At 41.4% G+C, this 15,183-nt stretch overlaps 1 protein-coding gene across 1 annotated transcript; it reads left to right on the top strand.

Moving 5' to 3' along the window:
- Window positions 1–1,244: 1,244 nt before the first annotated feature.
- Window positions 1,245–14,936, top strand: epha2a (eph receptor A2 a). Its single transcript, XM_034685770.1, has 17 exons — window positions 1,245–1,408; window positions 2,250–2,317; window positions 3,821–4,457; window positions 8,223–8,378; window positions 8,473–8,805; window positions 10,060–10,187; window positions 10,314–10,491; window positions 10,600–10,702; window positions 10,937–10,989; window positions 11,075–11,200; window positions 11,292–11,477; window positions 11,582–11,643; window positions 11,850–12,059; window positions 12,249–12,398; window positions 12,649–12,842; window positions 13,199–13,354; window positions 14,113–14,936. Exons 1-17 carry the CDS (start codon window positions 1,333–1,335, stop codon window positions 14,219–14,221), a joined length of 2,925 nt encoding a protein of 974 aa, XP_034541661.1. The 5' UTR covers window positions 1,245–1,332; the 3' UTR covers window positions 14,222–14,936.
- Window positions 14,937–15,183: the final 247 nt, after the last annotated feature.

The raw sequence follows: 15,183 nt of genomic DNA, 5'->3' as shown, positions 1-15,183 counted from the left end.
CCCTAAATCATGGAATACCCTCCAACAGACTTTAAAGCTGACATCCATTCCCTCTTTTGCAGAATTTAAGACTTGGATCTCGGACCACTGTGCCTCAAATTGTATATCTGTTCTAATTAATATGTTATTTTTGAATGATTGTGTGTGTTTGTTTGCTGTTTCTAATGTGCCGTGATCTCGACGGCATTAGAAATGAAGGAAACCTCAATATCGTTCGAGAATACATAAAGGTTTTCGAATTGAATTAAACAGGAAGAGATACAAAAAAAACAAAACAAACATTTATATCATAATAAAAATGCCCATTATTTTTTTAGGCTTTTCATCACTGAGTTATAGAAATATTTCTTAAGATTTAACTATTTGAAAAGCACCTGAATGTATATTAATTTATAATTTGGAGTATCAAGTGTACATGGACTAATATAAGTTTTAACATACAAATGAACACAATTTTAAAAGTGCATGAATTTTCCGTTGAATAATTCTGAAATATTTATTGAAAATATTGATGCATTATTATTTTATTTTATTGACTTATTTTTCTTTGAAGTCTAATGTGAGGATTTTTAAAAAAATATTATTGTTATTGTTATTATTATTATCCTAATTACTATTTATACAATTATTTATATTGCTTTTATTATTATTATTATTACTATTTATTATTTTTGTGTTAATCATTATAATCTTAATATTATAATTGTTTGTATGTTTGTATTTACTATATTTTTAATTCTATTGAATGAAAGTCTGAATATATTGAATGAAAGTCTGAATATATTGAATGAAAGTCTGAATATATTGAATGAAACTCGATATATGGAATGAAAGTCTGAATATATTGAATGAAACTCGATATATATGGAATGAAAGTCTGAATATATTCAATGAAAGTCTAAATATATTGAATGAAACTCGATATATACGGAATGAAAGTCTGAATATATTGAATTAAACTCGATATATATGGAATGAAAGTCTGAATATATTGAATGAAACTCGATTAATGCAATAATTGAATCTACAACATCTACGTTGTAAACTGACATTGCAATTTATGAAGGCCTAATTCTTCTGAATGAAACAGGTGCGGTCCGACGGTTCTGACTCCTCCCCCTTATCTCCATATATGGATAACGTCGACATTCCAAAGCGCCCGGGGCGGGGCGATGACGCCACCTGTTTGTCAATGGGCTGCCTGCGGGCTCGTGCTCACTCAGCCGGTAGAGTGAAGTATTTGGAGAAGTGGAGTACGTGGGAGCAGACGGAGGAGAGCAGAGAGACCTGGGGATATTTAACCACGGCTTGAAAACAAAGTTGTGTGGAAATATGGAGCTCCGACGGGTCAACTTTTTCTTCTTTTTATTTATTAACCAAGTTTTTAGCAGCCTTCAGTCGAAAGAACGTAAGTATCCTATTTTTCACGCGTTTTGTCATAAGGAAAGTGCATCCTAACTTTACCGCACCTCATGAGTCAGGAGGTTGGAATTTGCTGCTTTAGTTCTAACTTTCAGTTTTTAATTTAGTCTTTGTCAGGTGTAAATGCGTATGTAACTTTCTATTTGTGATGTATAGTTAGCAGGCGCCACAAAAGAAAAAATAGTGTTGTTAATATCTTGGCGTAGGCCCATGAGACTATTTCAAACTCAATTTAGAGTGGTCAAAAAAAATAAAATATCACCTTGTATTGTAGATAAACTGTCTTTAGAAATACATGGTCTACTTAGTGTATGTGTTTGATGTCAGCCTTTGTCGGTGTAGGGTTAGGGGCCACCTGTGATCTGCCCCAACATGTCCGACTTTTTTTGTTCCACTTGTGGTGCAGATCCATGTATTTCTCTGGTCATGGTAATTTCGGTGCCCACGCCTTTCTCAGACATTATTAGTGCTGTATCTTAGAGCTGGAGGACACGGTCAATGAAGTTCTGAATCAGACCGACATGCCTGATTAAACTGTCAAAGCATGGCATGTGCCCCCCATAAAGCTGTTGGCCCTGGGGATCAAGTAGAAAATTCAATTGTACAGTCATAACATGGTTCGCTCGAATTATGAAACAGCATATTTAACAGAAAGTGATACCCTTCATTGTTTAATCTAGAGGTATCTTAGGCTTGTAATATATCAAACTTTATTTAATTGTTAAATGTTGACCTGTATTAAACATTTGACTCATTGCAGTGTGTGTATTAGTTGTTGTGTGCTTGTTGTAACCATGTCCATTTTTTTTCTTTTTTCGGCTCTGCAGAAGTTTTACTAGATATGAGAGCTTCGGGATCAGAGTTGGGGTGGTTGACGTTGCCTTATGAGAATGGGGTGAGTATTTTTACCTCAATGGGCATATTTTTAACACTTCAGGTTCAAAACTTGAAACCGTCTTCAACTGTGTGAGACAACAAACTGATAAAAGGCAGCTGCAGATGAGATGATGTAGGGATTTGAATACTATTTAGTAATGACAATAGTCGAGGCCTCTTCCTGCTCATTCAGCCCACTAAAAAAGCTTTCTGGGAGAGATGGAATGAGTGGCAGCTCCGTGAGGTTTGGCAGAGCTCAGCTAGTCTTGTGTTAACTCTACCCTTTCATAAAGAGCTTATGAATGCCGTTAAAATGTCAAGGTTCAACCCTACATTTGAATTTACTGTGCGTTTTTAAACACCATCAGAGGAGATTGTTGTCATTCCAACACTAAACCATGAAACGGCATTTTGAGAAATCCTTTTTCCTGTTACATCTCTGGATTTAGAGATAACAGCAGCAGGAAGGTTAGGGTTAGCTGTAGCTGTACATTTTTGGTGAGATGTAAGTAAAAGAGGCATAAAGACTGGTCCATGTGTGGAGAACCATCCCTCTATCTATAGTTCAGTGGCTTTCCTTCTATAAAAAGCAACAGGACATGGCCACTTCCACTGTGTGGGCTATGTTTCTTGTCTGACTGTTCTCAGAGATCCTAGGATTCTTGTTTCATTGAATGGTATTTCCCCTCGTCTATCACAATTGTCCTTAATCTTATGGAACTTTCCCACAAGATTTAACTCTACAGTATTCCAATTTTGTAAGCATTGTTGACTCTTTGCAAAGTGTACAACATTTGCAACATGAATAAGATGTTGTTTAAAAAAGAAAAGTAGCATTTGATTGGGCCAAAATGTAGAGGATCCAGTATAAAAAGAACATTCCAAAATGATCTATAAAGCCTCTCAAAGTGCTGCTCCCTAATGAGACCACTTTTACTGACTTGAATTATTGGAAATAGTCCTGCTTCTCTTTCTAACATCAATTGAAGTGTTGTAAATGTTAGCTGATTTATTCCCTGTACTTTAACATACGAGGCGTTGCATTTTAATGTTAAATCAAAGCTTTTAATCTCTCTACTCGTCATTGCTTCCCTCTCTTAAAAAGTCTTAATTGCTGCCAATTTTGCTGCCGTGTCTTAGCAATGTGCTTATAAAGCTCATTTAGCTGCCATAAATCTCAGCCGCTTTTCTACAGTAGTATTTGCTGGATTTATGTGCGTCTCACACACGTTCACCCTCTGTGTGTAAGTGGGGAACCACACACGTCGTGACTGAGCACAGCACATGTCCAGGCCAATAATGTTAATTTGTGGAAAAAAAAAATCCAGCTCCCTTCTTTACTTTATGAGCTTCTCACTCGGCATGAAAGAAGAGGTGTCTCATCATTAAAACAGGTTTTTCAGTGAGAACAAAGCGTCTGCAGCCTGTACTTATTCCCCAAAAACCACAACCTTTCATTATAGAAACTTACTAACAAACTAATCCCTCTCCTCTCTCTTTATCTTCTTGTGTGTTTCTGCAGTGGGAGATTGTCCAGACGGTGGTGAACGGCTCACTTCTGTACACCTACAGTGTTTGCAGCATAGACTCTACTGAACAGGACAATTGGCTAAGAACGACGTTCATCCAGCGGCGCCCGGGGACCTCTCGGGTGTCCGTGGAGCTCCGCTTTGTTGTGCGAGACTGCAACACCTTTGAAGGTGCCTCTGTGGCCTGCAAAGAAACCTTCAACCTTTACATCTCGGAGGCTGATGCCGATGTAGGGACCAACTTCCGTAAAGGCCAGTTCAAAAAAGTGGCCACCATCGCTCCTGATGAGGTCACAAGGGGTCGCGTGCTAAAAGTGAACATGGAGACGAGGACGGTGGGGCCTCTGTCTAGAAGGGGCTTCTACCTGGCTTTTCAGGACATGGGTGCGTGTGTGGCTCTGCTGTCTGCCAGAGTGTACTACAAAACATGCCCGTCTACGGTGCAGAGCTTGGCGGCCTTCCCAGAGACCGTGGCGGACGCCCTGAGGGAGGTGGAGGGGGCCTGTGTGGAGAATGCCATCAGCCAGACCACCCCGCGCATCTACTGCTCAGCTGACGGCGAATGGGTGGTTCCCGTGGGCCAGTGCCAGTGTCTCGCAGGCTATGAAACCACCGGGGACTCCTGCCAAGGTAAGCACTGCCAAAAATACGCCACGCACTCGACTGAAACGTGTTTATGCTGCCATGTGAGTAAATTAAACCCCTCCAACCACTACTTTGGCAAGGTGAGAGGAATGAGGACTAAGGAATGTTAATTATGTCTGCCTTGTCTGCATATCTATCATGAAAATGCTCCATATGTCTTCAAATAGGTCAGGTACAGTAGAGGAAGGTATGGAAAAGGGAAGATGTCTAAACGTGTTTGTTTTGTTTAGATTTTGAGACAGCCACAGATTACTCCATGCGCTTTAGATAATAATCCCGAGAGAGATTTCAACAGCTTCTCTGTTCACCTGTTGGGCAATAGCAGATTCTTTCCCCTTCTTTTCTCTCAGGACTCACAGACTGAGGATGGGCGGTCACACAGTTTTATAGTTATGACTGTGACTGGAGGTGATAAAGCAAAGTTACAGAAAGATCAACTATTGACTCACTTATTATAAATGAACTTTGAGTTTGTTTTTTTTACACACAGTTCACCTCTTTATACTTAAGATTCAAGACTTGATCCAAAAAAGCAAATTGCATTGGTCTACTTTAAACATAGCCTTAAAGTTTTGGTTTGTATTCTAAACTAGGATAAAAGTATCCACAAACCTTTACTCTATTTTTTTAGATAAAGACAGTGGAAATAATTTAAAACTGAAATAAACTTCAGAGCACTTAAAGGTGAGTGACACCCAGCCTGAGGTTAAGTATGCAGAAACTTTGCAGAATGCTCTGCCCTCGAGAAAGACCTGTGAGCACAAACACACAAGATATAACAAGTGTATGTACAGGAGAAGACATAGCTGCGGTCTTCATACTGTAAGTACTCCTTCTGTTTGTACGGAAGTTTTTTCTCGGGTGTGGTTTGTTGAACTGTCTGGAGGAAACGTGGGAGGAGAGGAGGATACAGAGAGAGAGGGGGAAGGAGGGGGAGGAGGACAGCACAGTATGGTGCGGGGATTTTTCTGAAAGGAATTCTTTCACTCTCGCGTCACCTCCGCCACCGGTTGACTAAAGGAAGGGTCCGTGTGAACGTGTCAGCATGACTACCTGAGTGGTGTGTCTTCTCTTCCACAAGTATTTGTAGTGCATGAGTTGCCAAGGCGACACGAACCACAGATTACAGGGATGGAGCTGACACGCCTGCCAGAGGTTAGACTGAGTCAGGCGGCAGTTTATGACTCCTGATGGTCCGAGTCACCTTTACTAGCACAGTTTAATCTCAAGTCTGGCGTCAGTTCCTTTAAGTGAGTGGATTTCTCACACTGAAAGTATGAAGAGATTATTACATTATTTCTTCCACTGACTCAGTGTTTCAGTTTTATTTTCCCAGTAAAACAGTCATTGTTTGATTGTTTTAAATTGTCAGAATGTTCTACTTTTGAGGGTTTATGTCACTTTAAAAGGACAAAACTAAAGATTATATACATTATCTTTGGGTTTAGGACATTTTGATGCTCAATTTCACTGTTTTCAAACTCAATATTGGCCTCACAAATAATTGATTACTTGAGGAAATGATAAGTAAAGCGATGATCTTAATTGCAGCCCTGCATACCATTGAAAGATAAGTGCTGTACTTCAAAGAGTGAATCTTGGACTGCTGTTGTAAAAACAGGACAAGAGAACAGGGCGAAGCCGAGTTAGAGGAATGTTTCAGTCTTTGAGGTTTCCTGACCGCAGGCAGACTCTGAGCCCAGCACCTGAAACGGAAGTTGGCAGAGGAAGACAGGAAATATTTATGATGAGGAAAAACTGCAGTCCACAGTCTGGAGGATGACCTGAGTGTTTGGATTCAGGAAACATGTTTTATGACATAAGTTAAATCACAATTATTGCAGGGGTGTAGTTTGTTCCAGCCAAGTCCTTGTTCTCAAATTTTATGTTCAGTAGAGAAAGTGATACCCTCAGAGGCTCACACGGATTCCACTCAAGATTCCAACTGTTGTGGGAAGAGGAAGTAAAGTGAGAAGAAGAGGAATGCTGACTGACACAAATAAGCAGGTTGTCCTTGGTCGGAGTCAGAGGGTGGGGAGCAAGGCGACAGTTGGTGCATGAGGGTGGTTAGCTTCGTGGCTGCTTAGTTAGGTGTGGAGTGTAATTTAGTCAAGAGGATTAGTAGAGCAACAGGACAGCTGTTAGCCAATGACATGCCCCCGCTTTGCCTCCCTTTGCTCTTTCATCCGGTTGTTAACACACGCAACGAGCTCCCTAATCCATGTTCCCACTCATTAGAACAATGGCTCGACTCAAAAGCAAAAAGCAGATTCAATTAACAGATGCACCGGTGCAGAACAGAAGTCCTTTTCACATGTGTCCCGCTCTAAGAAAAGCCGCCACAGACGATTAGAGAGACGCATTACATCTTCAAGTAAAAATAGAAATAAGTAAAGTAAAAGCATGATTCAACCCCCTGTGTAGTTTTTAAAAACATCTGTTCAATTATTAGGTTTTATCGTGAAATCAACCATTTTCAAAGTTTTCATTTCCTATGTTTACACACATTGCACACATGCCGCCATTTGTGAGCTGCATAATGAGTAGTGCAACATATTTATGGCACCACTCCGGCCAATCTCAGAGACAATAGATGAATAGGGCTGGAGTTTCTTTGGTACGTGACAGAGGTCCTGCTGCCTGGGCTCAGGATGAAATGGGCTGGCCCCCTTTTCTTATGCGAAAAAGACTTCAGCTACACCCCCACTGCCGCCCAGTGACTCCCCGGAGAGAACTTCTGTTGGTGCTCCAGACCTTTGCCCCCATCCCCCATTCATCCATCTATTCATCTTCATCCCTGCATCCCTGCTCCTTAAACCCAACCTGCTCCTTCTCCTCCACTGAGGCGATACTTGGGGTGCAAAGGTCCTTCTGCCTCGGTGGTGAAGTAACGCGACCACGTCTTAAACCCAGGGTTCACTCGACCTCTTCTCACGGCCACCAGCACAGGGACCACATGAAAGGCTCCTCCCGAGGGAGGAAGCAGACCGACAGCAGAGAGAGGAGAACTTTCAAAAGACATTTTCTCTATGAGATTTTTTTTCTTCTGTGCTGGGGCCCTTTATGACCCCAGAAAGTATGTGCATGTGTTTCTATAAACACACTCAAAATCCAGCAGCTTTTCCTCTTTACTGACTCTCCTGTCCTCTAACTTTTCAAAGTTGGATGTTGTAATTTCCGACTAGTGTCAAGGGTTAAAGGAAGGAAGGAAGAATGGGAGGAAACACCAACTCTGCACTGGATTGCAGTTTTGCCTCCTGGTTTCTCTCCACTCCGCATGTTCATTAACCTCCCATGCCCTGGAAAGCTGTTTATCTGTGTGCTGAAATGCCCATCATGACTCCCTCTTGTTCAGTGTCCAAGGTGCCACTTCCTTTGTTGAAAACACAAATATGATCTGCCAGATAATATGAAACGAGAGTTCACAGGGGATCAGATCACCTGATGGATTTAATGCTCTGCTGTCATCCGGTCCACACCGGCAGTGTGACCTGAGATTAGGCCTCCAGGCGAAAAAGGCAAGTGGAGGCAGATCGTCAGGGAAATCCCTTCTCATTTCTCTACATACAAAGGCTCAGTGATTATAGGGTATGCACAACAAACACTTCCTGTCAGGTAGAGAGGACTGGTATTACAGAGACGGCTTCATTGTTTGCATTTTGATCAGTCATTCCTTCCTTTGTTTGTCTGTTCATAGTTACTCATATCTGTCATGCCTAAACTAACACACACCTTCTTTTTCTCACACAGCATGCAAACCAGGCTACTTCAAGCCATTGGTATCGAGCCAGTTATGTCAGGTTTGTCCTGATAACACCAAGCCCTCTGCAGCCGGCGCCACTGAGTGTCAATGTGAGGATGGTTTCTTCCGCTCCCCATCTGATCCTCTGACATCAGCCTGCTCTGGTAAAAAACACTCCCTAACATTCTCAATTTGTAACTCATCGGAGGCCGGTCAGAAGCCCAGGCTAACTGCTCTGTAATCTATTTCCTCTTGCAGCCCCACCTAGTGCCCCTCGTGACCTGAGCTCCACCACCCTGTCAGCAGAGGGCAGGCTGCAGCTGTCCTGGAGCCGGCCCCTGGTGACTGGGGGCCGCAGTGACCTCACCTACAGCGTGGTTTGCGAGCTCTGTGAGGGCACCTCTTGTGTGCCCTGTGGGGAGAAGATCCGTTTTGAGCCGGGTCCTACAGACTTGCAAGACACCACGGTCACTGTCAGTGAACTGGATTCTCATCTCAACTACACGTTCACTGTGGAGGCTCACAGCGGTGTGTCACAGTTCAGTGCTGAGAGGCCCACAGCGAGCATCACCACAGCCCTCGACTACACAGGTGAGTCCCATCACATGCAGAGGCTTCTCTGAATGCTTTGAACTCTAGTCTTTAGGTGCATTTCGACAAAGAGTTGCGGGGTCTTTTAGCCCTGGGAACAACTTTCCCTGGGACTAAAAGGTTCCTGTGCCCCCATTGTTGTCTGCATTTCAACCGCTGGCTGAAGTCCCGGGTAGATGCAAATCAGACCAGTGATATATGGAGAAAATAAATTATATTGAATAATATTTTGAAAACTTAATGAATATCTATACCTGTATGCATTCCCAGGAACTCCCTCTGTGTGTCAACAACTGTTTAAACTCCAAAAACACTGTTACGTTAAGCCGAAAGTCCCAGATTCTCCCAGCGATTAACTACCCCTGCACTAAATTTAGACCCTGGTTCCTCCAGTCGAAACGCATGTAGTTCAGGGGCAAAGTCCCTAGATCCGGGGTAAAGTTCCTGCTGTTGAAAAACACCTCTTCTCTCTTGTTGTTGGGGTCCCATAGACCTTTCTGCTGTGTGTGTAAGATCTAAAATATCTGCAAAAATACACCCATATTTTATTACGCAAGTCTTGAGGTAGTCACCATTCCCTTTGCCACAGACTGGACTTACTCATTTAGTAATATTTAAAAATCCCATATTGTCAAAAACCTATGTCTCAATGCCATATAATTATTTTTAAAGTGTTATCCAAGATACCTGTTCAAGACAAAACAAATCTTTGTATTGTCTGCCTAAAAGTCATTCACAGTCATTACTAAAGCCAATTAAAGCCATTTAAACCCCAAAGAGGTGTAACTCACCACACCTCATGTGAATAAACTGCCATAGTAGTCCATTGACAGAAATCCAAGCTGGCCCGGTGCTGTTTCAAAATGACTCTCAGCCTCACCCACTCCACCGAAAAAAAACATGAATTATTAGTTAGTTTTTCCTGTTTGGGGTCTCTGAGACCTTACATGATGAGTAATTTACTATTTCATGCAACTCATCTGTTTAAGATTATGTTTATGAGAAATTCATAGTAATAAATCCATGCCGAACAGATAATTAGGGGTTTAAAAGTAATAAAATTGTCTAGACAATGTTTCATGTATGATTGTATTTGTCTTTTAACAGCATTGTGCAAAAATGAGGGCTTACTACACAAAGAGGAATTCAGCCGGACCCAAGAGTCCCAAAGGCTTTCATTTCCAACTGTCCTTTCTAACGACTATGATTACTCACTAACCATTATTTTGCTTTCTGCCTCTCCACGACCGTTAGATCCCCCAAAGGTGACGTTGATCCATCTGGATGATCGCAGCCCCACCAGTCTGTCTCTGTCCTGGTCTCTGTCTCGCAGGCCTCCAGCCCACATCAATCACCGCTACGAGCTTATGTACCGCAGAAAAGTAAGACAGGGCGCTTTGTTTTCCTTTGTGTCTAATCCTTCTTTCAAACTTGAGGCTTTTATGAGAAATCTACACAGACTCTATGGTAAGAAAATAAAGAAATATCATAATCTCTTCTCTCTTTAGGATGATGATGGGGAAAGCGATGTGACCACCTACACAGTCCTGATTTTGGAGAAAAGTTCAGTCCAGATTAACGACCTCACCCCAGACACCCCTTACATGTTCAGAGTCCAAGCAATGAGCCCTGAAGGCAACCCTGGCAGCTACAGCTTGGAGCATGAGTTCCACACTTCACCTTTAGGTACCAAAGTCTACCAAACATAATAATAAATAACAAAACCCTCTCTATTTAATATTTGAATTCACACACTTAAGTTGATAAATAATCCTCTCTCTTTGTTTTTCCTAGCCGAGTCTCGGGTCCAAAACAACTCCACCATAGTGATGGGAGCTGTAGTTGGAGTTGCTGTTATCCTGCTTGTGGTGGTGGCCGTACTGCTGCTGCGTAAACGGTAGGTAACAACACACTTCATATAAACAAGCATCACCTGTGTCATTCAGATAAATGTCATCCTCAGTCCTGTGTTATTATACGCCACAAGCCCAAGGAGGGTTTACATGTAATAGACGGTGCTGCTATTGAAAACAGGCTTGGTATTTGTCAGCAGAGACTGACCTGCTTATTGTTAAAAAGCCACTCTTTATTCCGTAGAGTCCAACAGTAATTATTCATGTTTTCTTCTCAGGAGACTGAGTGTTCGTCGTAGAGGAGGACCAGAAGATCCCTACTTCTCAACAGGTTAGAAAACTATTCTGAACATGATGTAATATTAAGGAAATGAAGTCATTATTAGGCTAATATTTTGTAATTTTTCCCTCCCTAGATCAGCTGAAGCCTCTGAAGACTTATGTTGATCCACACATGTATGAGGACCCAAACATTGCCATCCACAAGTTTGTCACAGAAATTGACTCCAACGCCATCAGCAAACAAAAAGTCATCGGAGTCGGTGAGTGCTTTGCAAATCACCTACCTTACTTTCAATCAAATGTCAGAGAGCCGTTTTTAACATTTCCTTCCACTCTCCACCTGCCGTTTAGGAGAATTTGGGGAAGTGTTTCGGGGAGTGATGAAGACTCCCTGCAAAGGGGAGGTGGCCGTGGCGATAAAGACCCTGAAGCCAGGGTACTCAGAGAAACAGAGACAAGACTTCCTGAGTGAGGCCAGCATCATGGGTCAGTTCTCACATCCAAATATCATCCGCCTGGAGGGGGTTGTCACAAAATGTAAGTGGAATACCACGGAACCAAAGTCAACAAATTGGTCAGAACTTATTTGAATCAAAGTTTCTAGGCTTCCCTTTTACTAACTGTATGTTTTTTATTTTCAGTCAAGCATGCCATGATAGTGACAGAATACATGGAGAACGGAGCACTTGACTTATATCTGAAGGTAGGTGCAAATATCTTGAAAAGAAAAAAAAAAGCTGAGTTTTAGAAGTCTAGTTACTTCTTTAATTTGAACTGTTACACATGGAATAGATATTTTTATCAAAGCCTATAAGCGTGCTTCTCAAAATAATCTACTTTTCCTTTATACCTACATTTCACTACTCCATACCTAAAGAGTTATTTAACGTATAACTTTGTCCATCATAGGACCGTGATGGAGAGATCCCGTCATATCAACTGGTGGGGATGCTGCGTGGAATAGCTGCTGGAATGAAATACCTCTCTGATATGAACTACGTCCACCGAGACCTTGCAGCAAGAAATGTTCTGGTCAACAGCAACCTGGAGTGTAAAGTGTCAGATTTTGGCCTGTCACGTGTTCTGGAGGATGATGCTGAGGGCACCTATACAACAAGAGTAAGTCTAACTCGTACAGTTAAAGCCTAAAGGAACAGCAACCTTGTTTATTTTCCAGTTAATAACTGCAGACAGTTAATGTTTCTTTTTACTCGCAAGGGCCCAATCATAAGAGTGGGTCTTTTACTGCCTTGTGTTTCCTCTCCCTCTAACCATTAAATATGATTTGTTATGTTTCTCTTCTTTCAGGGAGGTAAAATCCCAATCCGCTGGACAGCCCCTGAGGCCATCGCTTACAGGAAATTCACCTCAGCCAGTGATGTGTGGAGCTTCGGCATCGTTATGTGGGAAGTCATGGCATTTGGAGAACGGCCCTACTGGGACATGAGTAATCACGAGGTAAGTTTCAACTGTCACATCAGCTTTTAACGGTTGAGATGAATAATTGTGTAGCCCTAAGTAGGTCAAACTTTAATTTGAGTTACCAATGAGAATTAGCGCTCAGTAGGTGGTGATAAAAAAGTGCCCTGACATCTAGTGTAGATTCCAATCTTTCTTTTCAAATGAATTGTTAATGTCAACATTCAGACACTTTTCCTTGATGGTTAACTACAGCACTGCCCTCACTCTGGCCCTGTCTCTTCCTCAGGTCATGAAAGCAATCAATGAGGCCTTCAGGCTTCCTGCTCCGATGGACTGCCCATCCGCTATCTACCAGCTCATGCTCCAGTGTTGGCAGCACGACCGCTCCAAACGACCTCGCTTCTCAGACATTGTTAACATTTTAGACAAACTACTGCGAAGCCCAGAGTCTTTAAAAACCATCGCTGACTTTGATCCACGGTAAGAATGCTGTTTCATTGAAGTTTATACTTTATAAAACAGACTAAGCATTCTCAAACAAATATAAACATGTGGCGAGAACAGCCTCTGTTGTGAGATTTGATTCTTGTTAAATGTTACAACAATATTCACCAGTTACACAAAAAAAAGAAATCACTGTGTGGAAGTATGTTGATTGAAAGAAATAATAGTATATAAGTAAAAATAGTGTTAAAACAGGAATTTACAGGAGGTTATGTCTCTGACTATTTCTTGGCTTAGCTGGGATATTTTCTGGACATTCTGCTCATCTCCTGGTCAACAAATAGTCCAGCAGTAAAAGTAAGATGATCTAAATATACTTTGTTTCCTTGCAGCGTTTCCATCCGCCTACCAAGCACCAGCGGCTGTGACGGCACCATGTTCAGGTCGGTGCCTGAGTGGCTGGAGTCCATCAAAATGAGCCAGTACAACGAAAGCTTTGCTCGGGCTGGGATCACGAGCATGGAGCAGGTGCTCGCCTTGAGGCATGAGTAAGTTGCACACATGGCACAGGTGCAGCTCCAACTCGATGTGCTGATTTATCTGGCACCGGGCCACATTTGAATGTAACAGAGAAAGTATTGAGCTCTCAGCTTGAACATTTGTTTGCGGTTTGTTAATGCAGAAATACCCCCGCTCCAGTTCTGCCCATGTCATTCCTATCATTCTTTACTGCCATAACTGCTGCAGCAGTGGTTAGCAGCTTTTTCTGTCTCGCTGCTAAATTAACCCAAGCACCCTTTCAATCACACCATCTGTCAGGCTGCTTGACTTCAGACAGGATGTAATTCAATGTTAATAATTATATAATACATGTTATCATACCATTAAAATGTCAGCAGGCATGTTTAGTCAATTGCACTTTGACCAATAGGAGTGGCTGAAGCAAAATTTGAACCATCGTGGTTTTTGATAAACGACCTTAACTCTTTGAATGTTTTTCAGTTACTTTGACAAATTGTTGTTAAGGTCCTTGAAAGTTATTTCACCCAACTATCCTTTATCTTTAGCTATCTGTTTTAGCAATTAGCATCACTCTTTCTTCTCTATCCTAATAACATATCTTTAAGTCACTGCTGAACAATTTGATTAATCACTTTCAGCACTGATGACAGGTTAAAAAATGTAATTACTTCTAATGTTTATCCATCACTGTTAGCTATTTTTTCTATACTCTTGTCTCTTTATGCAAAGGAGCACATATTGTTCATGGTGTACTAAAAGGGTCTCATTTATCTTCTCCTTTTAGAGACATCAGGAATATTGGAGTGCGGCTGCCCGGTCACATGAAGAGGATAGCATACAGCATCTTGGGTCTGAAAGACGAGACCAGCTCTCTCAGCGTGTTTGCAGTGTGATCTAAGCATTCCTCCAAATCAAAGTGCACTGACCGACCATGCCATTTCACTCCAGGACAAGGAGGACTTCTTGTGGGGGGGGGGTTGAAACTGAGCTGTGCTGCAGGTTTTTTTCCCTCCTCTGTGACACAGTGTGGCACTACTGAAGAGGACACCTCCAAGCACCTCAGAATGGACTGAGATTAAAAACACTTATGTACTTTATAACAGAGGACAAATAATTTATCTTTGTATACCAATGTTTTATATGTTGAACATAAAAAGTGATCCTCTAAATGAAACAATTATAAAGTAAGTGCAAAATGTAAGACAATGTATGAATACTTGTCTTCCATTTCCTGAATGACTGAAATACTTCATGCTCTTCGTGATTAAGAGCTTTTTCCTCCAAGCACTCACTTTATCCTGCCGGTGTTTCTGGATCCTCAATCTGTTGTTTCGTCTTCTGTGAATTATGAATTATGAATTATTTCTTTTAACTTTGGAAAATGATTCCACTCAGGGCTAAGAATCACACATTCTTATGTTTTGTAGTTATTCTATGTATCCCAGTTTTTTTCCTCAAGCTGTTTGTTTACATCATGTCTTAATACAATTGTCCATTTTATTTAATATTTATTTAGTTTTATATTTATGTAATTTGTTACATATATGTGCCGCATGTAAGCCAGGCGGTGTATTTTTGTGTTTAAATAAAATCAGTGTTGCCTTGTGACTGGATCACTCTTCTTTTAAAATGATTTCACCATCTAAACAATTACTTGACTAATGAGAAGGATCCCTCCTGGTTTTGGAGACCCCTAGACTAACGTTTTAGTGAAGTAGGTATAGGCTACATCTTGTCAAGTAATAGATTGACAAAATATTTGGGTGTAAGTACTCTTTTAGATCTTTATTGGACCCATGACTTTTCATTTTTCACCATCAACAGATCAAGTGCTCAGTTTCTTTGTTTCTTTACA

The sequence above is a fragment of the Notolabrus celidotus genome, chromosome 1 (assembly GCF_009762535.1).
Source record: "Notolabrus celidotus isolate fNotCel1 chromosome 1, fNotCel1.pri, whole genome shotgun sequence".
In the NCBI taxonomy this organism is placed as follows: Eukaryota; Metazoa; Chordata; class Actinopteri; order Labriformes; family Labridae; genus Notolabrus; species Notolabrus celidotus.
This window is presented reverse-complemented; position numbering and strand designations above follow the sequence as displayed.